At 43.2% G+C, this 25,175-nt stretch overlaps 1 protein-coding gene across 2 annotated transcripts in view; it reads left to right on the top strand.

The window, feature by feature from the left end:
* The window catches only part of LOC311136200 (tyrosine-protein kinase JAK2-like), a 60,005-nt gene that overhangs the window by 16,869 nt on the left and 17,961 nt on the right, over nucleotides 1-25,175 (top strand). For both annotated transcript variants that reach the window (XM_084170300.1, XM_084170301.1), the window contains exons 3-8: nucleotides 11,573-11,696; nucleotides 11,926-12,037; nucleotides 16,619-16,764; nucleotides 22,629-22,920; nucleotides 23,258-23,377; nucleotides 23,641-23,798. In XM_084170300.1, coding sequence (XP_084026426.1) covers nucleotides 11,573-11,696; nucleotides 11,926-12,037; nucleotides 16,619-16,764; nucleotides 22,629-22,920; nucleotides 23,258-23,377; nucleotides 23,641-23,798 — 952 coding nt within the window. The remainder of the gene's footprint in view (nucleotides 1-11,572; nucleotides 11,697-11,925; nucleotides 12,038-16,618; nucleotides 16,765-22,628; nucleotides 22,921-23,257; nucleotides 23,378-23,640; nucleotides 23,799-25,175) is intronic.

The following is a 25,175-nucleotide window of genomic DNA, read 5'->3' as shown; positions in this document are numbered from 1 at the left end:
TAAGACATTTTCCTACTAGCACTGACTTTACTGATAACTTCTTTATTGAGGAAAAATGTACTTTACTATGACTGTGATATGTGGTTTGTCTCACCTAGATATCTTAAAGATGTGTTCCGGAGGACTGAAAAACCACCTAGTTCTTTTTATTCTTATTTTTGGTTTTGGACTCTGTGTGCCAATATATATATATATATATAATCTCATACATGGATAATAAACCATCTGCAGTCCTCTCCCAGTGGAGAAAGGCACATAATTCTTACATTATATCCTGCCACCATTGAGTGCACGAGATGCACGTTCGTTCATCTCATGTATTGAGCGCGCGCTGTGAAGCGAGTGGGATTGCCTGGCTACGTGACCTTACTATTTTGTTATTTTGATAACTGCGAAAAATGCTTAGAATACATTGATCAAATCCCTGCATCCTAAAGTTAGAAAACATTTGAAAATTAGAAGTTAGATCTATTAGACCTCATTTGTAGGTTAATTTCTTTCAACACCTTACTTTTTTCTGGAAGCAAGCAGAAAATAATGTGTGGTAAAGATGGCGTTGTAGCCAGACAAATACATTAGAAGATAATTGTCAACTGATTAAACACTATGCTCACAACCTGAATATACTAAATGGTGTCACTGGTGGATTTTGTTAGAATTTTGGAATATATTGCTGAATAGACTGTTTTTACCAGGCGCGAATCACGGACTCAACACACGTAGTTGATGCGCTAGATAAATGTGTACTGCAAACTTTCACCCACTTAATTTTTAGATAAGAAAATATTGCCCTACCTTTTTGTTGTTTCAACCATCCATCCAATCAAATCATTTCTGTGTCCGTCCACCTTTTGTCGTAATACGTTCACAGAGCAGGTATTCCATGATATGGGATAAAATCCAAAACTGCAGTTGATTGCCAGCGATCATCATTCATCATGTAGACAAATGCTAGGCCTATATATATAATCATTAGGCGACTAATGATGCAAACATAGTGTAAGTATGTTATAACTTTTGCTTTGTATAAATTACGTGATCACAATCGCTTGCTTGCCATATTAGTCTGTACAACAATGGGAATTAGCTGCAGCCAAGCGTGAGGGACAATGTTGTTTGGCATGTGGAATGATGTCCAATGAGGTTGCAAGGTCAAAGTGGGAGGCGGGATCAGATCGGCACAGCATTGTCCAATGAGGTTGTGAGGTGATGCCAAGCATGTGCACAGCAGTTTTTTTAAATTCTCTTTGTGCACGCTACAGAGGCTCGAGAACAATGGCGTGAAGACAAAGTACACAACTTTTGGGGACCACTTTTAGCTCGTGAGCGCTACTTTCAGAACTACTGGCTAAAAAGTATGCAGAAGTACCGGAGAATCTCTTTAAGATGAATGCACTATAACTGCAAGTCTCAGCTAAATGACTAGAATCTTTAAAAAATGCCCCACAGAGACAGTCTCCTGCCCTACAGGGCCTAAAGTACATCACGTTTGCTCTTATTGCCCCTACAACAAACATCAAAACAAGCCCTTACCCATAACAGTCAACCTTTCAGCACAGACAGAAGCAAAAGGAGGAGGTTTGTAATAAAATGGATGTGTATCCACACAAAGCCCTCCTCTGACCTCTTTTTCACTAGCACAGAGTCTGACTGACTCTGGTTTACTTCTCTTGAGGGCTTTGTGTAACTACATCTCTAGTCATTGTTTACTGCAGACAGGGTTATCATTTTGTCATGACACAGACAGAGCCGTTGTACATCATCAGGCGGTAAATGTAAACGGAGGTTATGGGTTTGATGCTTACTGGATATGGGACACTGCAACACCTGTCCAATAAGGAAGTCGACGTGTAGAACGTCTGGCAATGGAAAGGTGGATTTGGGATTCAGCACGTGTGTAATCAGCCTAGCCACCATGGCAGTAAATCAAGCTTCATATCCCCTTGGGATAGACCTGTCTTGTGACTAGGGCAATCTGGGCCTGGAGAGGCTGTAAACCGATGAAGTTGACAAATTAATTATTTGATTAGACTAAGACTGACGCAGCAGTATTTGAGCGTTGTGCTTCTTGCCAAGGTGGTGTGCAATGTCTGGCGGTGGCGAGTTGTGTACAGTCAACTGAGTTGAAGCATAGTCTGTGCTTAGGTTAGAGCAGCACAAGCCTACTTGAGACCCATCTCTCCTTGATCACACTCCATTCTTGGCAGTCTTACTGTTATTTTAAGCAGTTATACAGTTTTGGTTGTTGTTTAACTATAAGTGCAACAGTCTGTGTATTCTTAGCTTTAAAACCTATTTGCAGAGGCCAGCTCATCTGTGCAAAAGGATAAATTGGTCAAACTTATATCTGTTTGACCCGGTTTACAGAGTACTCAAATAAATGACTTATTTTAATTCTAAATGAGTAAACATTGTTCAGTATCTGGCAGTTTAATCTGTTATGTGTAAATATGCATCGGGCATGCAGTTTAATGAGAATATATTCTTAGTCCTAATCCGGAAAAGCCTGGATAGCGGTTTTGCTTGAATATGGCTTGAAACCACAGCCATGTAGTGTATTTATGTTGAATATAGCCTAGCCCTGGCCTGGGCGTTCATACACTGCATACACTGACCTCAGCAGGCTGTTGACTTGTTGACTTGTTAGTTCTCTACTGCTCTATCTCTCTCAAACACACCCCAGAAGGTCTCCAACTGATACGCACCCTGCAGCACGCTCGCTCTCTCTTTCATTTACTCTCTCTCTCGCTTTCATTCGCTCTCTCTTTCATTTACTCTCTCTCGACTCTCTCGCTCTCTCTCTCTTTTGCATGCGCTCTCGGCTCTCTCGCTCTCTCTCCAATGTACTCTTTCTCTCGCTCTCTCTTTAATTTACTCTCTGTCTCGCATGCGCTCTCGCTCTCTCTTTAATTTACTCTCTCTCTCTCACCCTTTGGACGATTAACTACTCCACACTGCAGTGTCGACCGACATGTTGCAAAGTTTTTAGAGAGACAGTGAGGTTATTCTGAGCACCTAAGGGAGAAGGTGACAACCATATAATTAGGTCTACTACAATGGGAAAAGCCCCTCAGACCACAGACATTTGACGGGTACACTCAATCTAGCACTTGTATTTCTATGGGGACAGTCACCCCTCTGATGGCTGATGTTGATTACTTGTATTCCATTCTTCCTCTGCTCCCCCTGGCTGCCTTATCACAGTCTCCCCGACAGGCAGAAAGTGGGGCTGGCTAGCAAACAAACTTACTAACCTCCACTATGCAATACACTCGGCTAGGCTTCTCTTCCTCTTGTCACACTGCACTCTACTATCACTTCCTGTTTCTCTCACCTACTGTCTCTCACACCATTGTCTCATAGACGTTGTTGTTGTTGTTTTTGAGGTAATGGCCCATAGGGGTATACTACGATTGACGCTAGACCTACTCAGGGTTTTCTAAAACTGTCCAGCTTCCAGGTCCGGCTTCATGCGTACTATGACGGTGGATATTACTTGTCCACCTGCCGCTAACTCTAGCAGGCTTGTAACTGCGCTTGGCTAGTCGAACGCCAAACTCTTCATTCAGACAATGTTGAAACATCAATCCATGGGCGAGTCAATGGCACATTTTTTGCCGAAATCAAAATGAAAGAAAAGTTGCAAATAGGGACGGACAGTTTTTTTTACTGTTTAGGATTTTAAAAACCACAAGGCCCTAACCCTGCCCCCATTGGAGAAAAAAATATGTGCGCATTTATCTATATGCCAACTATGCCTAATTTATCATAACCATGACAGATAACGAATCCTAATTGCTAAATTGGCTCATATACTGTATATTCAGTAACAACAAAAAAAAAGTTCCATTTAAGATATATTTATTGAAACCGTAATATCATATTGTGAAACACAATCTTCAAAAGGCAGTAACCTCAGCAGTGGCGCTTGCTTGTAGAAGCCTATGGCTGTGCAATGGCATAGCCTTGTTTTGTTAATTTAGCAGAACATCCGAAAACATCTGAGTTGACCAAAGTTACCTCGCTAACTTCCTCAAAGCAGGTACGTAGTATAGGGCTCTGTACACTCCAACTTGATCCATTCTCTGGCTTGTTGTATTCTGTCTTTACTCTGTCACTCGGGTCTCCTCTTCCCATTTCCCCTGGCCTCACCCTTAACTTTGTCCCCTGCACAAGGATGTCGACATACATACAGTACCGGTCAAAAGTTATAGAACACCTACTCATTCAAGAGTTTTTCTTAATTTTTTTACTATTTTCTTCATTGTATAATACTAGTGAAGACATCAAAACTATGAAATAACACATATGGAATCATGTAGTAACCAAAAAAGTGTTAAATAGCCACCCTTTGCCTTGATGACAGCTTTGCACACTCTTGGCATTCTCTCAACCAGCTTCACGAGGAATGCTTTTCCAACAGTCTTGAAGGAGTTCCCACATATGCTGAGCACTTGTTGGCTGCTTTTCCTTCACTCTGCGGTCCGACTCATCCCAAACCATCTCAATTGGGTTGAGGTCGGGGGATTGTGGAGGCCAGGTCATCTGATGCAGCACTCCATCATTCTCCTTCTTGGTCAAATAGCCCTTACACAGCCTGGAGGTGTGTTGGGTCATTATCCTGTTGAAAAACAAATGATAGTCCCGCTAAGCCCAAACCAGATGGGATGGTGTATTGCTGCAGGATGCTGTGGTAGCCTTGCTGGTTAAGTGTGCCTTGAATTCTAAATAAATCACAGACAGTGTCACCAGCAAATCACCCCCACCATAACACCTCCTCCTCCATGCTTTACGGTGGGAAATACACATGCAGAGATCATCCATTCATCCACACCGCGTCTCACAAAGACACGGCGGTTGGAACCAAAAATCTCACATTTGGACTCCAGACCAAAGGACACATTTCCACCGGTCTATTGTTTATTGCTCGTGTTTCTTGGCCCAAGCAGGTTGAGTTGAGTTGAGTTTGAGTTTATTTTTACAGGGACAGTGCACATTAATCAACGTTTCAGTAAAAGTGCCGGTTTTAGCCAGCCGGCTAATTTTCAACCGCAGTCCCTGGGCAGGTTATTAAAAACAATTACAATATAGACAATAACAACATAGAACAAGACATAGCATACAGACATAGCAACATAGGACAAGCAAGACGTAGCATACAGACAGAGCAACATAGAACAAAAAGCAGCAAGACAAAATTCATAAAAGCAACAAAGTGTTTCCACACCTCACAAATTACAGACAACAGACATGGAAAGCGGCAACACACAGCTAGGGACCATGTTCACAAATCTGATTGACCTTTAGCCATGTCTTCAAGCATTTTGTGAAAGTGTGATATGTGGTGCAGTTATGTGTGTCTGATGGCAGTGTATTCCAGACATGGGAAGCTCTCACAGAAAAAGCGGATTTACTAAAGGTGCTTTTCCTTAGGGGAACTACACAGTCACCTCTTATGGCAGACCTTGTGGATCTGCTGCCATATGTTTGGGTTTTCTGTTTAACAAAAATACTGAGTGGAGGGGGAGCCAAGCCATTTAGGATCTTGAATACAAGACATGCATCGGTGTATTGCACAAGATTTTCCCAACTCAGGAGCTCATGCTTTCTAAGGATGTGACAGTGATGATGGCTATTGGGCTTCCTATCAAGCACTTTGAGAGCCTGTTTGTAGACAGACTGAATAGGTCTTACTGTTGTACAGCAAGCTTGGGCCCAACTAGCCAAACAGTATGTTAAGTGGGGGAGTATCATAGATTTGAAGTACAGTTTTGCTACCTCTGTAGTCAAACAATTTCGTATAAATCGGAAATTAGCTAGGTTGAATTTGGTTATTTGAATTACCTTTTTCACATGCTTTTTAAAAGAGAGGTTGGAATCAAGTATGATGCCAAGGTACTTAAAATCAGATACCCCCTGGAGCTTCTCCCCTGACACATAGACTTCTGGCTCAGTAGCATCTGTTGCCCTCTTTGTGAAGAACATGCAAACAGTTTTTTTCACATTGAGATGCAAACACGAGTCACTGAGCCACTTTGTAACCTGGACCATTACAGTAGTGAGTTCTTGTGCAGCTTGTTGTTTGCTCTTTGCATGCACATATATCACTGTATCATCTGCATACATTTGAACTTCAGACCCAGTACAGACAGAAGGCAGATCATTAATGTACAGGCTGAACAGGAGGGGCCCCAGTATTGACCCTTGGGGCACACCCACATCATAGCTAAGAGTGGGCGACAGCTCGTTGCTCACTCTGACACACTGAGTTCTGCCTTCAAGGTATGATTTCATCCATCTCAAGGCATCGGGGGAAAAGTTGAACTTGGACAATTTTGTGATGATAATCTCATGGTTAACAGTATCAAAAGCCTTCCTTAGGTCCAGAAACACAGCCCCAACAACGCCCCCTTTGTCCATCTTGGACTTCACATTTTCCAGAAAAAAGCAGTTGGCCATTTCTGTGGAGTGTTTCGCTCTGAAGCCAAACTGCATGCAATGTAATGTGAAGGGGCTGTTGTTGAGGTGGGCAATCAGTTGTTCTGCTACACACTTTTCAACAACCTTTGACACCACAGGTAGTATACTAATGGGCCTGTAGTTACTCACGTCAGCAGGGTCGCCTGATTTAAAGATGGCCGTTATTATGGCCGACTTCCATACCCTTGGAAACACCCCGAGACCAATAGATGTGTTGGTGACCTTAGTAATGGGGCCAATGAGTGACTCTTTGTAGTTTTTAAGAAAGGTAGAGTCCATCCCAAACACATCTTTGGCTTTAGAGTTCTTTAGTGAGCTAATCACCTTGTCTACCTTTGACTCAGAAACCTCCCTTATGATGAAGACAGGTTGAGCATCATTTACTAGCACTGAGCCCAAGAAACCAGTGGAGGGGTTCTGTGTCAGTACCCTGACAGAGTCAATAAAGTAGGAATTGAAGGCTATTGCTATTTCGACTGCATCCTGTGTTAGATTGTTATTCACCATGATTTCTAGTCTTTTTGCAGTGTTACTATGGTCTTTCCCTGTTAACTTTTTTAGATTCTCCCAGATCAGTTTAGAATTTCCCTTTGCTTCACCAATTATGTTAATAAAAAAGTTTGCCTTAGCCTGTCTGATTTCTTTCATCACCTTATTTCTCAACATGGTAAACCTACGTCTGTCATGCTCTAATTTGGATCTTAGGGCTATTTTTAGATAATAATCTCGTTCTTTCATCAATTTCCAGATTTCTCCATTTAGCCAAGGAAGAGTGTTCTTTTGGCCAGGTTTGGATTTGATTTTCTTTAGGAAACCATTTAATGTAGTCTGGATTGTGGATAGAAAAACTTGACTATCAGCTTCCACGTCTGCATAGGACAAGAGATCATTCCAGTTAATTCCCTTAATTGCATTTTCAAAATAGCTTAATTCACTCTTAGGTATTCTTAGTTGATCAGGCTTTCTAACAGTAGAGAGGTTAAACCTGCTCTTAGACAGCTTTCTGGCTATAAGTGTCAGATTATGATCAGATAGCCCAGTAACCATATTGAATGATTTAGTCACTCTCTCTGGTTTATTACTGAACACCAAATCAATCTGTGTTTTAGAGCAACAAGTCACCCTGGTTGGCCCTTTAACTAGCTGTGTAAGGTCAAAGGTATTAGTGATCCGTTTGAGGGTTTTCCTACAACACTTGTCTTCATAATTAATGTTAAAATCTCCCATTAAGATGACCTCTTTCCCAAAATCACATTCCCTAAGCATGTTATTAAACTGATCAAAAAACACACTTTTGGTGGAAGGTGGCCTATACATTCCAATGAGGGTAAAAGACATTTGGGGAGACAGTGTAATGTTCAGGCCAATACATTCTAGTTCATTATCACCTGACCACTCAATTTGTTTACATCGGATATGTTCTTTAATATAAATCATCACACCCCCTCCTCTTCCTTCAGTCCTGTCTCTCCTGAAAACATTGTAGCCAGGCACAATCAAAGCAGCAGATGGAGAGTTTCTATGGAGCCATGTCTCTGAGAGGCAGAGAAAGTCAAGGTTGGAGTCTGTGAGTAGATGTTGAATTTGATCACTTTTTGGAATGACACTACGAATGTTCAAGTGCCCCCCTAGTAGTCCCTTGGGCTTAGCTCGTGGGTCCCAGATGACTCGAGAGTGATTGACACATTGAAAAAAGTTAAATTTTCTGTGTTTTCTGACGGCTGGGTTTAGGCCGTTTTGTTTCGTTTTGATTAGGGGCAGTTCGGTAGCGCAATTAACAATCCCTCCCGCCTGCACTGGATGCGGGAAACTAATTAAAACAGCTTGCATACCAGAAGCAGAGTCAGGGATCGCATATAGCGACTTTGGTATGTTTGAAGAGTCAAAATCCATCCTGGAGCCGGGTGAGTCGAGAGAAACCACAGGACCATAGCACTCACCCACCTCCACAGCGGCGACGATCAGTGGACGAGGCCATCCACCACCCCCCACTCCGGTGCGTATCGCTGGCTCGGTGATGTTGGGCCCAGGATTGAGTTGCACATCCCCGGAGAGCAGGAGGGTAGTGAACAGGTAGTTTAACAGTTTCCGATAAATGTTGGACTTGTGTTTGTTGCGCCTAAGCGGTTCAGTAGAATAAGGAGCGAGGTAGACTTGGCCATTATTCAGAACATTATGGTATGCTGTGTACTGTCCGCTCCCGTGGAACGGTGAACCAATGTGTTTGTGTTTGGTGTTAATATTCTCCGGTAGTAGACTGATTGTGTCATCCCAGCAAGGACGCACTGAGATTATCAGTAGAGCAGCTACATAACTGACAATCATGGCAGAGTACTGGAGATAAAACACATAATTGCGCTTTAACTCTTTGCATGAGTTACTTAGCTGGGGTCGGCGTACACCTGATGGTTTAGATAAAATTACAGCATTCGAATGAGAAGCGGCGCCTGCCGCACCACCCTGTCTTCCGGCCGCCATTTTTCAGGTCTCTTCTTCTTATTGGTGTCCTTTAGTAGTGGTTTCTTTGCAGCAATTCTACCATGAAGGCCTGATTCATACAGTCTCCTCTGAACAGTTGATGTTGAGATGTGTCTGTTACTTGAACTCTGTGAAGCATTTATTTGGGCTGCAATTTCTGAGGCTGGTAACTCTAATTAACTTATCCTCTGCAGCAGAGGTAACTCTGGGTCTTCCATTCCTGTGGCGGTCCTCATGAGAGCCAGTTTCATCGTAGCGCTTGATGGTTTTTGCGATTGCACTTGAAGAAACATTCAAAGTTCTTGAAATGTTCCCTATTGACTGACCTTCATGTCTTAAAGTAATGATGGACTGTTGTTTCTCTTTGCTTATTTGAGCTGTTCTTGCCATAATATGGACTTGGTCTTTTACCAAATAGGGCTATCTTCTGCATACTCCCCTACCTTGTCACAACACAACTGATTGGCTCAAACGCATTAAGAAGGAAAGAAATTCCACAAATTAACTTTTAAGAAGGCACTCCTGTTAATTGAAATGCATTCCAGGTGACTACATCATGAAGCTGGTTGAGAGAATGCCAAAAGTTTGCAAAGCTGTCATCAAGGCAAAGGGTGGCTATTTGAAGAATCTCAAAAAATAAAATATATTTTGATTTGTTTAACACTTTTTTGGTTACTACATGATTCCATATGTGTTATTTCATAGTTTTGATGTCTTCACTATTATTCTACAATGCTCCTGAAATTGCAACAGTTTTTCTGCTATTTTACAACACTATTTACATGCTGTGAAGAGTGACATTTCATACAGTGGGTGCCTTTTGGCCAGTTAATCAGATTTTACTCCCAGATTCCAGACTAGCGCACAGCTGACTGAGGCCCAATACTATCCACTGAAATGTCTCGCCTCAAGCTTAAAAGCCTAAACTGTAAACCCTCACAACCCCAACCATCTTACAGTGACCAGTTGACCATAGCAGCCTGTGTGTACGTGCATGAGTAGGAGTGCTGATTTAGGATCAGCTTTTCCTTAAAGATCCTAATGAATCACCACTTCTACTCTGAGTTGCTTTGTAAATATGGGATCTGAGTCTGACCTAGAGCTGGGACAATAAACCGAAAATTATATATTCCGATCATTTATCGAGGACATTTTACTGATATCGATAATAACGATTATTAGCCTTTTAATAGAGGAATGTGAAGTTTGAAATGAAATCAATCTGCTAATAATAGCCACACCATTCAAAGTAGTAGAAGTAGTTTTAAGGGTAATATATTTTTTAAAGTAACGGTACACATTGTTGTAAACATATCATTCCATTCATCGTTATCGTGATAATTCTGTCAATTTATCATGAAATGGATTTGTGTCCATATCGGCTCTAGTCTGGGTATGTATGCGACAGGCTCACCTAAAATAGCCTTCCTGTAAAGCCACCAGAGACTGTTCAGTAACCTAAAGTATTAAATAAACGTGTCCCGTTGCGTTCAATGGAAGTTTAGAAGTTGTTAGGTTTATAAGTCGACTTTGAAAGTTCAGAATAAGGTTGCTGCTAAATAGCTGTATTTGCTATTGCTGCTATGTGTTGTGGTATGCCTGTTCATTAATGCATCATGACTATGTAAAGCTGTGAAATTGAATCGCATGGTTCTGTGGGTATAACTATCTATGCAGAAAAACATTCCTTGTGTCAACTGACATTATCCCCAGGGCCATTTTAGTTCGAGTTTGGTCAAGTGTCCAGATAGAACCTTGTCTTGGCTATACACTGAGCGTACAAAACATTAGGAACACCTGCTCTTTCCATGAGATAGACTAACCAGGTGAATCTAGGTGAAAGCTATGACCCCTTATTGATGTTACTTGTTAAATCCACGTCAATCAGTGAAGCTGAAGGGGAGGAGACGGGTTAAAGAAGGATCGTTAAGCCTGGAGACAATTGAGAAATGGATTGTGTATGTGTGCCATTCAGAGGGTGAATTTTTAAGTGCCTTTGAACAGGGTATGGTAGTAGGTGCCAGGCGCACCGGTTTGAGTGTGTCAAGAACTGCAACACTGCTGGGTTTTTCATGCTCAACCGTTTCATGTGTGTATCAAGAATGGTCCACCACCCAAAGGACATCCAGCCAACTTGACACAACTGTGGGAAGCATTGTAGTCAACATTGTCCAGAATCCCTGTGGAACGCTTTCGACACCTTGTAGAGTCCATGCCCTGACGAATTGAGGCTGTTCTGGGGGCAAAAGGGGATGCAACTCAATATTAGGAAGGTGTTACATAAATATAGAAATGAATAAATAGTAGGCTCCTGCCCTATGGCTCAGACAAGGCTATCTCCCATTTCTGTAGGGTGAGGCAGCTTGATGTACAAGTACACCCCCTAGTCTAGCGCAGGCCCTTACCCCTAATCCATCTCCTAAATACTGAGTGCCAAGCAGAGAGGCATCAGGTCCCAATTTTAGAGTCTTTGGTGTGACTCAACCGGGGATCGAACCCCCAACCTTCTAATATCAAGGTGGACACTCTAACCACAAGGATATATATACAGCTCTGCTTATCCCTATGGATGTGTTTGAAGTTGATGTTTTTATTATTCTCTCCTGTGTCCCAGGCCTGTCACCGATGTACTGTAGCCTGTTTGGCCTGATAAGGGAGAGCGACCGCATGTGGTTCCCACCCAATCACGTCCTCAAACTGGACCAATCAGCCAATGAGAGTCTCCTCTTCAGAGTGCGGTAGGAAGTGGCGTGGGGTCAGGGATCTAGTTTTTTAATTTTTCTGTTGAAAAGGAAACAATTAGATAGACTATTAGAAATATTAAGGAATGAAAATGTCAAATATGCAATGAGGTTTAAATGAAGTATCATTGTACTGTAGTAGTATTATACACAATATAATCTTCCTCTTTGTCTCTTCTTTTCTTCCTGTTTCTTCCCTCTCTCTCCTCTCTCTCTCTCTCTCTAGGTACTACTTCCCTGGCTGGTATGGAGGCTCCTGTGCCCACCGCTATGGGGTCAACAAGGGACTGGACAGCCCTGTTTTAGACGATACCGTCATGTCTTACCTCTTCGCTCAGGTTAGTCTTGGGCTATGTTTTTTCCAGGAGTGTTTTCTCAGTCTGGTAGTGTGAAATTCAAGAGACCAGGGTGTAAATTCCGAGTGTAAAAGTGCTGATCTTGGATCAGCTTTGCCTTAAAGATCATAGTGAATCAGCACTTTGCTTTGTAAATATGGGCTCTGAGTCTGACATGTATGCGACAGGCTCACCCTAAAATGGCCTACCTGTAAAGCCACCAGATACCTTTCAGTCACCTAAAGTGTTAAGTAACCTCGTCCCCAGGCTCAATTACTACAGAGGGAGAGCCAGATGGTAAGACTAATGACAAGCAAAATCAATTTTGGGGGACTGGTTTCTATAAGTCAATCTCCAATCAGTGAAGATGTAAAGTCTGTCTGGTGTAAATAACTGCCGAATCCACCCATGTACTAGTGTGTGTGTGTGTGTGTGTGTGTGTGTGTGTGTGTGTGTGTGTGTGTGTGTGTGTGTGTGTGTGTGTGTGTGTCCACACGTATGCTAAAGAAAAGGGGAAGTGGTGTTGGGAGGGTGAGAGGCGGTGGTGGAAGCTGAGGCTCTTTGTGTGTTTGCTTGCTTTCAGAATGTCTGTGTGGACTGTGGTGGCCTTTCTGTCTTTATCTTCACATTCACATTGTCACAAAACACACTGGGTGTGAGAGATTACCCTGTAAACGTTAGTTACTATGTGAGGTCCTGCTGTCATTTTAAGGGGGCAATCCGCAATTGCTACATCCATGGATTCTTGAAGAATATAACTTATAGATACCTCATGAGCTTAGTTCAACTGTTCAACATTTACAATGTTTGTAAACATTGTAAATGTAAACAAACGCTGTATATAACTGCGTATAACTATCATTTTAATATTTTGGATGGTCAGTCCTTGCATCGATACCTCCGTTTTATGAATTTAGGAGTGGTTACATTTCTCCAGGCCCATCCCTCAGCTTTTTACCAAAACAGAGGTGGGGTGAGATCCCTTTGTTATTGTTTCAACGGTGGCTGGCCCCTTTAAGTCTGTAGTTTAGGACAATGAAGGCCCTGGGTTGCTGTGAGGAAAGCGGTGTTGACTTTGGTACATAGTTCTGAGAACTGAGGTACCTCTTTTCCACGTATAAAAAAAAAAAAAAAAAAAACAACAACAAAAAATAAAACTTGCGTGACAGTTTTTTTCTTTATTTTCTATTCTTGGAAAGTTGGGTTATGTTCCTCAACATGTTCTGTCTGCCGATGTGTTGTTCGTATAGCCGAGGGCGATGTCTCTTGTGGTTTTAGTTGATGTTATCCACAGAGAGAAGTTCAACTGGACTGGCCATAGTTCTAGAGCGTACATACACTCTAAGATCCCCATCACCTTTGGTAACAGCACAGAAACGTGTTGAGCAAAAAGACGGAAGAGAGAGTGTAATACTTCAAGTGTAGCTTGTGAAAACATGGCTGCATATATCCAACGTGCCATGTAAGGTTGTTATTTGCTATAACTAGAAAATAAGTGGTGGTGCAGTCAGGAAGACGGGGGATGCAGAGTGTACGTGTTTGAGATGGACAACATTGCAGTCGGAATCACTGAACTGCAAATCACCTTGCATCTTAAATAGCATAACCAAACATTAAGCAGTTCTGCCTGCGTCTTGCCTTGCTTAAATTGATCTCCTCAAACACCCAGGCAGTCTGTTCTCACCAGTTAGTTTGTAACCCTGCCTGTGGGGACATCTTCCTTAGCCAGCATGTGCAGACAAAGTGCGCATCCCAAATGGCACCCTATTCCCAATATAGTGCACTACTTTAGACCACGGACCATAGGGCCAGTAGTCTGGAAACCCTAGGCAACACGGTGACTAAGGTCTAGTGTCAATGAGGACTTTTTTTGTCATAGAGGAACGACGTCACTGCCTACGTCGATAAGACGGGGGAAAAAATCAGGGGACTCCCAACAAATCACAAGGCAAGCATGCCAGAACGTTGTGATTCAAAACCAATGTTTGGAGTCAAGTTTTTTTTTGTAACCTTTATTTAACTAGGCAAGTCAGTTAAGAACAAATTCTTATTTACAGTGACTGTACACCGGCCAAACCCGGACGATGCTGGGCCAATTGTGCGCCGCCCTATAGGACTCCCAATCACTGCCGGATTGTGATATAGCCTGGAATCGAACCAGGGTCTGTCAAAACGTTTGCAGTGGTTTTAGTTGAGGTAATTTATGTAAACTAGCCACTTGCAAAATGCACTCATTAAAAATAACCTTGGTGATCTCCATCTTGCTAGCTACTATTTTGTATTTTATTCAAGCGGATAAGGTAGTGATTCAGTTATACGTAGGTATTGACGTGACGTAGTGACCTAGTGATGTAGTTCCTCTATGCCACGAGTGCATCATTGAAACGAGACCCTAGTCACTGTTGCCTAGGGTCTGATTTTTTAGACTACCCTACAGTGAGGGAAAAAAGTATTTGATCCCCTGCTGATTTTGTACGTTTGCCCACTGACAAAGACATGATCAGTCTATAATTTTAATGGTAGGTTTATTTGAACAGTGAGAGACAGAATAACAATAAAGAAATCCAGAAAAACGCATGTCAAAAATTTTATAAATTGATTTGCATTTTAATGAGGGAAATAAGTATTTGACCCCCTCTCAATCAGAAAGATTTCTGGCTCCCAGGTGTCTTTTATACAGGTAACGAGCTGAGACAAGGAGCACACTCTTAAAGGGAGTGCTCCTAATCTCAGTTTGTTACCTGTATAAAAAACACCTGTCCACAGAAGCAATCAATCAATCAGATTCCAAACTCTCCACCATGGCCAAGACCAAAGAGCTCTCCAAGGATGTCAGGGACAAGATTGTAGACCTACACAAAGCTGGAATGGGCTACAAGACCATCGCCAAGCAGCTTGGTGAGAAGGTGACAACAGTTGGTGCGACTATTCGCAAATGGAAGAAACACAAAAGAACTGTCAATCTCCCTCGGCCTGGGGCTCCATGCAATATCTCATCTCATGGAGTTGCAATGATCATGAGAACAGTGAGAAATCAGCCCAGAACTACACGAGAGGATCTTGTCAATGATCTCAAGGCAGCTGGGACCATAGTCACCAAGAAAACAATTGGTAACACACTACGCCGTGAAGGACTGAAATCCTGCAGCGCCCGCAAGGTCCCCCTGCTCAAGAAAGCACATATACAGGCCCGTCTGAAGTTTGCCAATGAACATCTGAATGATTCAGAGGAGAACTGAGTGAAAGTGTTGTGGTCAGATGAGACCAAAATGGAGCTCTTTGGCATCAACTCAACTCGCCTTGTTTGGAGGAGTAGGAATGCTGCCTATGACCCCAAGAACACCATCCCCACCGTCAAACATGGAGATGGAAACATTATGCTTTGGGGGTGTTTTTCTGCTAAGGGGACAGGACAACTTCACCGCATCAAAGGGACGATGGATGGGGTCATGTACCGTCAAATCTTGGGTGAGAACCTCCTTCCCTCAGCCAGGACATTGAAAATGGGTCGTGGATGGGTATTCCAGCATGACAATGACCCAAAACACACGGCCAAGGCAACAAAGGAGTGGCTCAAGAAGAAGCACATTAAGGTCCTGGAGTGGCCTAGCCAGTCTCCAGACCTTAATCCCATAGAAAATCTGTGGAGGGAGCTGAAGGTTCGAGTTGCCAACGTCAGCCTCGAAACCTTAATGACTTGGAGAAGATCTGCAAAGAGGAGTGGGACAAAATCCCTCCTGAGATGTGTGCAAACCTGGTGGCCAACTACAATAAACATCTGACTCTGTGATTGCCAACAAGGGTTTTGCCACCAAGTACTAAGTCATGTTTTGCAGAGGGGTCAAATACTTATTTCCCTCATTAAAATGCAAATCAATTTATAACATTTTTGACATGCGTTTTTCTGGATTTTTGTTGTTGTTATTCTGTCTCTCACTGTTCAAATAAACCTACCATTAAAATTATAGACTGATCATTTCTTTGTCAGTGGGCAAACGCACAGAATCAGCAGGGGATCAAATACTTTTTTCCCTCACTGTATATATACACAACACTGTATTTGGGGAAAAGGGTGCCACTTGGGATGCACCCAGAGACCGCGGCAGGCCACTGATAGGGCTGTGTAACAACTGCTTCATCCCTAATCAGATCTGTCATATGTTAGGGGTGTCTGCCAGTCTGCTGTGCCTGTCTGTCATATGTTAGGGGTGTCTGCCAGTCTGCTGTGCCTGTCTGTCATATGTTAGGGGTGTCTGCCAGTCTGCTGTGCCTGTCTGTCATATGTTAACGTTATCAACTCTCCCCCTCTCTACTCTCTCTCCCCCTCCTTACTCTCTCCCCCTCCCTACACTCTCTCCCCCTCCCTACTCTCTCTCCCCCTCCCTACTCTCTCTCCCCCTCCCTACTCGCTCTCCCCCTCCCTACTCACTCTCCCCCTCCCTACTCACTCTCCCCCTCCCTTCTCACTCTCCCCCTCCCTTCTCTCTTTCTCCCTTGTTTGCCTTGTCTGTTTTCACCTTATGCCACTACGCCCTATATCTCCCTCCCTCCCTCCCTCTCTCCCTCCCTCTCTTTCTCTCTCAGTGGCGTAGTGACTTTGTGCATGGCTGGGTGACTATCCCAGTGAACCATGAGGCCCAGGAGGAGTGTCTTGGCATGGCTGTGTTGGACATGATGAGGATGGCTAAGGAGAGTTGCCAGTCCCCTGTGGACATCTATAACGACAACAGGTGAGTAGGCTGGTTGGAGGAAGATGGACCATGTTGAAATTCAAAGCCAAGAAAAACGTATAAGAAACTGTCAGAGCTGAAAAACATTTGGTCACAAAACGATGTGTACACGACGGTCAAACCAGGTGGAATGCAGAGCCTTCCCTGCGGTCACTGAAGAAGGGATGTTAACTCTGGTCGGTGTCCTGTCTAAAATCCTAACTTGCCATTTGTTTCACCTTCCTGGCCACTTAATCATGCCTAGATCAAAGGCTGCCAATTGGCTCATTCAGCCTCACCCCTCTCCCCTTCAACTCGTCGTGTTGTACCGTTCACACACTTCACAGTCGGGTCAATACAAATCATGTTTTGGCATATGATATTGTAGTGGGCAGTAATATCTGATATGTGTATATACAGTATACAGTGTTATACAGTTGAAGTCGGAAGTTTACATACACTTAGGTTGGAGTCATTAAAACTTGTTTTTCAACCACTCCACAAATTTCTTGTTAACAAACTATAGTTTTGGCAAGTCGGTTAGGACATCTACTTTGTGCATGACACAAGTAATTTTTCCAACAATTGTTTACAGACAGATTATTTCACTTATAATTCACTGTATCATAAATTTACATACACTAAGTTGACTGTGCCTTTAAACAGCTTGGAAAATTCCAGAAAATGATGTCACGGCTTTAGAAGCTTCTGACAGGCTAATTGACATAATTTGTGTCAATTGGAGGTGTACCTGTGGATGTATTTCAGGACCTACCTTCAAACTCAGTGCCTCTTTGCTTGACATGATGGGAAAATAAAAAGAAATCAGCCAAGACCTCAGAAAAGAAATTGTAGACCTCCACAAGTCTGGTTCATCCTTGGGAGCAATTTCCAAACGCCTGAAGGTACCACGTTCATCTGTACAAACAATAGTACGCAAGTATAAACACCATGGGACCACGCAGCCATCATACCGCTCAGGAAGGAGACGCGTTCTGTCTCCTAGAGATGAACGTACTTTGGTGCGAAGAGTGCAAATCAATCCCAGAACAACAGCAAAGGACCTTGTGAAGATGCTGGAGGAAACAGGTACAAAATTATCTATATCCACGTTAAAACAAGTCCTATATCGACATAACCTGTAAGTCCGCTCAGCAAGGAAGAAGCCACTGCTCCAAAACCGCCATAAAAAAGCCAGACTACGGTTTGCAACTGCAGATGGGGACAAAGATCGTACTTTTTGGAGAAATGTCCTCTGGTCTGATAAAACAAAAATAGAACTGTTTGGCCATAATGACCATCGTTATGTTTGGAGGAAAAAGGGGGTTGCTTGCAAGCCGAAGAACACCATCCCAAACGTGAAGCACGGGGGTGGCAGCATCATGCTGTGGGAGTGCTTTGCTGCAGGAGGGACTGGTGCACTTCACAAAATAGATGGCATCATGAGGAAGGGAAATTATGTGGATATATTGAAGCAACATCTCAAGACATCAGTCAGGAAGTTAAAGTTTGGTCGCAAATGGGTCTTCCAAATGGACAATGACCCAAGGCATACTTCCAAAGTTGTGGCAAAATGGCTGAAGGACAACAAAGTCAAGGTATTGGAGTGGCCATCACAAAGCCCTGACCTCAATCCTATAGAAAATGTGTGGGCAGAACTGAAAAAGCCTGTGCGAGTAAGTAGGCCTACAAACCTGACTCAGTTACACCAGCTCTGTCTGGAGGAATGGGCTAAAATTTACCCAACTTATTGTGGGAAGCTTGTGGAAGGCTACCTGAAACGTTTGACCCAAGTTAAACAATTTAAAGGCAATGCTACTAAATATTAATTGAGTGTATGTAAACTTCTGACCCACTGGGAATGTGATGAAATAAATAAAAGCTGAAATAAATCATTCTCTCTACTATTATTTTGACATTTCACATTCTTAAAATAAAGTGGTGATCCTAACTGACCTAAGACAGGGAATTTTTACTAGGATTAAATGCCAGGAATTGTGAGAAACTGAGTTTAAATATATTTGGCTAAGGTGTATGTAATCTTCCGACTTCAACTGTATGTGGGTAGTATATTTAGCACATTTCTGAACCAAAACAAATTACAAATGGCATTTAGTCTTACATATGATAAGGAAAGACATAAACAAATGATATAATATTAATAAAACACTTTATTGAAAGAATAAGGTTAGGGGAATACATTCTCATTCAAACCTGAAAACAAAGTGCAAGTTACATCGCTATCATAACCGTAACATTGTACAACATTCATCTCAGGGATATCGTCATCAAAATGGATCTGGAATTACATAATATAAGACATATAATAACAATAATAGGCTTTTACAACTTACATTTCTTCTGTTCATCCATTTCACTAGGCCTATAGCCTATTACCGTGAGGCATTAAGCAGTTGTTCCTCTCTACTATATACAGTGGGGAGAACAGGTATTTGATACACTGACGAATTGTAGACCTGCACAAGGCTGGGATGGGCTACGGGACAATAGGCAAGCAGTTGGTGAGAAGGCAACAACTGTTGGCGCAATTATTAGAAAATTGAATAAGTTCAAGATGACGGTCAATCACCCTCGGTCTGGGGCTCCATGCAAGATCTCACTTCGTGGGGCATCAATGATCATGAGGAAGGTGAGGGATCAGCCCAGAACTACACGGCAGGACCTGGTCAATGACCTGAAGAGAGCTGGGACCACAGTCTCAAAGAAAACCATTAGTAACACACTACACCGTCATGGATTAAAATCCTGCAGCGCACGCAAGGTCCCCCTGCTCAAGCCAGCGCATGTCCAGGCCCGTCTGAAGTTTGCCAATGACCATCTGGATGATCCAGAGGAGGAATGGGAGAAGGTCATGTGGTCTGATGAGACAAAAATATAGCTTTTTGGTCTAAACTCCACTTGCCGTGTTTGGAGGAAGAAGAAGGATGAGTACAACCCCAAGAACACCATCCCAACCGTGAAGCATGGAGGTGGAAACATCATTCTTTGGGGATGTTTTTCTGCAAAGGGGACAGGACGACTGCACCGTATTGAGGGGAGGATGGATGGGGCCATGTATCGCCAGATCTTGGCCAACAACCTCCTTCCCTCAGTAAGAGCATTGAAGATGGGTCGTGGCTGGGTCTTCCAGCATGACAACGACCCGAAACACACAGCCAGGGCAACTAAAGAGTGGCTCCGTAAGAAGCATCTCAAGGTCCTGGAGTGGCCTAGCCAATCTCCAGACCTGAACCCAATAGAAAATCTTTGGAGGGAGCTGAAAGTCCGTATTGCCCAGCAACAGCCCCGAAACCTGAAGGATCTGGAGAAAGTCTGTATGGAGGAGTGGGCCAAAATCCCTGCTGCAGTGTGCGCAAACCTGGTCAAGACCTACAGGAAACGTATGATCTCTGTAATTGCAAACAAAGGTTTCTGTACCAAATATTAAGTTCTGCTTTTCTGATGTATCAAATACTTATGTCATGCAATAAAATGCAAATTATTACTTAAAAATCATACAATGTGATTTTCTGGATTTTTGACCTCTACATGCTTTGTAAAATTACAGACCTCTACATGCTTTGTAAGTAGGAAAACCTGCAAAATCGGCAGGTGTATCAGCAGTGTATCAAATACTTGTTCTCCCCACTGTATATATACAGTTTATATACACCTTAGCCAAATACATTTAAACTCAGTTTTTCACAATTCCTGACATTTAATCCTAGTAAAAAATCCCTGTCTTAGGTCAGTTAGGATCACCACTTTATTTTAAGAATGTGAAATGTCAGAATAATAGTAGAGAGAATTATTTATTTCAGCTTTTATTTCTTTCATCACATTCCCAGTGGGTCAGAAGTTTACATACACTCAATTAGTATTTGGTAACATTGCCTTTAAATTGTTAAACTTGGGTCAAACGTTTCAGGTAGCCTTCCACAAGCTTCCCACAATAAGTTGGGTGAATTTTGGCCCATTCCTCCTGACAGAGCTGGTTTGTAGGTCTCCTTGCTTGCACACGCTTTTTCAGTTCTGCGCACAGATTTTCTATAGGATTGAGGTCAGGGCTTTGTGATGGCCACTCCATTACCTTGACTTTGTTGTCCTTAAGCCATTTTGCCACAACTTTGGAAGTATGCTTGGGGTCATTGTCCATTTGGAAGACCCATTTGCGACCAAGCTTTAACTTCCTGATGGGTGTCTTGAGATGTTGCTTCAATATATCCACATAATTTCCCTTCCTCATGATGCCATCTATTTTGTGAAGTGCACCAGTCCCTCCTGCAGCAAAGCACCTCCACAGCATGATGCTGCCACCCCCATGCTTCATGGTTGGGATGGTGTTCTTCGGCTTGCAAGTAACCCCCTTTTTCCTCCAAACATAACGATGGTCATTATGGCCAAACAGTTCTATTTTTGTTTCATCAGACCAGAGGACATTTCTCCAAAAAGTACGATCTTTGTCCCCATGTGCAGTTGCAAACCGTAGTCTGGCTGTTTTATGGCGGTTTTGGAGCAGTGGCTTCTTCCTTGCTGAGCGGCCTTACAGGTTATGTCGATATAGGACTTGTTTTACTGTGGATATAGATACTTTTGTACCTGTTTCCTCCAGAATCTTCACAGGGTCCTTTGCTGTTGTTCTGGGATTGATTTGCACTCTTCGCACCAAAGTACATTCATCTCTAGGAAACAGAATGTGTATCCTTCCTGAGCGGTACGACGGCTGCGTGGTCCCATGGTGTTTTATACTTGCGTACTATTGTTTGTACAGATGAACGTGGTACCTTCAGTCGTTTGGAAATTGCTCCCAAGAATGAACCATCACTTCACCCCACCTCACTCCAATCCACCACACCAACTGTAACTCCAATCCAATCCACCACACCTCACTCCAATTCACCCCACCTCACTCCTATCCACCCCACCTCACTCCCTCACCCCACTCCACCCCACCTCACCACACCTACTGTAACTCCAATCCACCACACCTCACTCCACCTCAACCCACCCCACCTCACTCCTATCCACCCCACCTCACTCCCTCACCCCACTCCACCCCACCTCACCACACCTACTGTAACTCCAATCCACCACACCTCACTCCACCTCAACCCACCCCACCTCACTCCTATCCACTCCACCTCACCTCACCTCACTCCACCTCAACCCACCCCACCTCACTCCACCTCACTTCACGTTACCTCACTCCACCACACCTCACTCCAATCCACCCCTCCTCACCACACCTACTGTAACTCCAATCCACCACACCTCACTCCAATCCACCACACCTATCCAATCCAATCCACCCCACCTCACTCCAATCCACCACACCTATCCAATCCAATCCACCACACCTCACTCCAATCCACCACACCTATCCAATCCAATCCACCCCACCTCACTCCAATCCACCACACCTATCCAATCCAATCCACCACACCTCACTCCAATCCACCACACCTATCCAATCCAATCCACCACACCTCACTCCAATCCACCACACCTATCCAATCCAATCCACCCCACCTCACTCCAATCCACCACACCTATCCAATCCAATCCACCACACCTCACTCCAATCCACCACACCTATCCAATCCAATCCACCCCACCTCACTCCAATCCATCACACCATTACTCCAATTCAATTCATTCCAATCCACCACACCAAACCTCACTCCAATCCACCAAACCTCACTCCAATCCACCAAACCTCACTCCAATCCACCAAACCTCAGTCCAATCCACTCCAGCCCATGTTCTTAAGATGTGTATGTTATTGTGTTTGTTGTATCATATAATTCAGCTCTTTGCTGCTATTGATACTGGTATGTAACGCACCCAATTGTAACTAAACCCATTTTTTCACCTTCCCTCCCTAGCTATAAGTCATTCCTGCCCAAGAATATGCGTGCCCATATCCAGGAGTACCACTTTGTGACCCGGAAGAGGATCCGCCATCGCTTCAAGAAGTTCATCCAGCAGTTCAGCCAGTGTAAAGCCACGGCTCGTGACCTCAAGCTCAAATACCTGGTGAACCTGGAGACGCTGCAGCCAGCCTTCTACTCAGAGTGCTTCCGGGTCACTGAGCCCTTGGCCGGAGAGGTCACCATCGTCGTCACAGGCAACAACGGCATCCAGTGGTCCCAGGGGGAGGATAAGGAGGCAGACAAGGTAGGGAGTAGTAGCATTCTCTTCTCTTTTCTGTTCCTCTTCTTTCGCTCTCTTTTCCTTTTTGTTCTAGTTTGTTGTTCCCCTCATCTTTTTCTTCCTCTTTCTCTTACTTTTCCTTCTCGTCTTCTCCTTTTATCTTTCTCTTTTCTATGATTTTCTTCTTGGAAATAGCAAAGGACATGTTGAAACAACCACAAAAGGGCTAGGGTTAGTCATGTGTTCAAATTGTCTCCTGCAATAATTTCATAGAGCGTGAGAGGAAGGATGTTTGAAACGGTTGTGCATTCAGGATGGCTGCTACTACTCTCTTTCTCTCTCTCTCGCTCTCTCTCTATAGGGTTTCCAGACGTACTGTGATTTCCCTGAGGTTATTGACATCAGCATCAAGCAAGCCAACAAGGATGGCTCTATCGAGAGTCGCATCGTCACCATCAACAGACAGGACAGTCAGACTCTGGTAAGAGGACAAAAGCTGTGTCTGAAATGAAACGCCATTTCCAATATAGTGCACTGCTTTTGAGCAGAGCCATAGGGCCATAAGTAAGTGCACTTTGTAGGGGAACAGGGTGACGTTTCAGACTCAGCCCAAGTGTTATGTTAGATCAGAACAGGAACATTTCTCATATCCTTGTATACCTTGTATTATGTGTAACAGAGGACTGATCCACCCCTCTTTTCTCCTCCATCCTCTTCCTCTGTCCATCTCGCTCTACTACACAGGAGCTGGAGTTCCATTCCCTGTCGGAGGCTCTGTCCTTTGTGTCTTTGGTGGATGGCTACTACCGGCTCATAGCAGACGCTCACCACTTCCTGTGTAAAGAGGTGGCGCCCCCTAGGCTGCTGGAGGCCATTCAGAGTTACTGCCACGGCCCAGTCTCGTAAGTCAAGACTAGGCACATAATAATAATATGCCATTTAGCAGACGCTTTTATCCAAAGCGACTTACAGTCATTTGGGCATACATTTTTACGTATGGGTGGTCCCGGGGATCGAACCCACTACCCTGGCGTTACAAGCGCCGTGCTCTACCAGCTGAGCTACAGAGGACCACATATACAAACACAAGAACATCCGCACACACATAGACAGGTGTACTAGTGGTGTGCGGCTCAGCTGTTTGTTCACCCGCCTGATTTTAGGTATGTTTCTGACATTTTGGTAGGCTATTTGTTAGTCAACTTGTCTAAAACAAAAATGTAAAATAATTAGATACATGCAGCTTCTCTTCTGTCATTATACAGTGCATTCGGAAAGTATTCAAAGTATACGTTACAGCCTTATTGTAAAATGGATTATAGTTTTTTCCCCCTCATCAATCTACACACAGTACCCCATAATGACAAAGCAAAAACAGGTTTTTAGAATTTTTTACACATTTATACAAAAATAAATAATAATTCTACCCATTTTAGAATAATGCTGTAACATAACAAAATGTGGAAAAAGGGAAGTGGTATGAATACTTTCCCGAATGCACTGTAAGTTGTCCTAGAAGTAAGTGTTTGTGCGCTAAGCCTATGTATAAATGTTTATTTAAATGGTGTAGTATGAAAAATGTATGCACTCACTAACTGTAAGTTGCTCTGAATAAGAGCGTCTGCTAAATGACTAAAATGTAAATGTAAATGTAAGTCTAAATAAACCCTTTAGGCGTCCGCATGCTTCCCAGCCGAAACAGTTCGGAAGAGTTCGTACATATATTACGACGACATTTTGTGACGTTTTTTTGTTCGTTTTGGACTTCGGTGAGGGTTTTTTCGGCTGTTCGGGCACACCAAACATTTTCTGGAGGCAAACCGATACACATAACATAGCTGACACTGCCATAGGCCTATTTGAAGTCCCTGTCTTGTGACTGTTGAATTTGTATAGCTCCTCACAACCATCACACATAACATAGCTGACACTGCTATCATCCTCTTTTACAACTTCACCAAATCTTTCCCAAACATGTATTTTCTGGCCCTCCCTTCTCTTTATCTTCAACTCTACATTTCACAGCTTTTCTCTTATTGAATTAAACTCCCACATTGTCCTTCCATGGATAGACGTTAACTTTTTCTGACCATTCCCAAAAGCATTTGGCAATTAGCGTTTAGGCTATTTGGCGCTCGTACAGTTTGGCCCTAAAGCTTATTAGTCTTACTCACTAATGCCAGATAACCTAAAATAATTAAATATATTTTTTAATGTAGCCTATAGATATATATGGCACAGTTATGGATTTTTTTATGCGTTGTTTTCTCTTTTTATTC

The sequence above is a fragment of the Coregonus lavaretus genome (genome assembly GCF_964263955.1).
Source record: "Coregonus lavaretus genome assembly, chromosome: 10".
NCBI lineage: Eukaryota > Metazoa > Chordata > Actinopteri > Salmoniformes > Salmonidae > Coregonus > Coregonus lavaretus.
The sequence above is the reverse complement of the archived record's forward strand: the minus strand, read 5'-3'. Positions and strand labels throughout refer to the sequence as shown.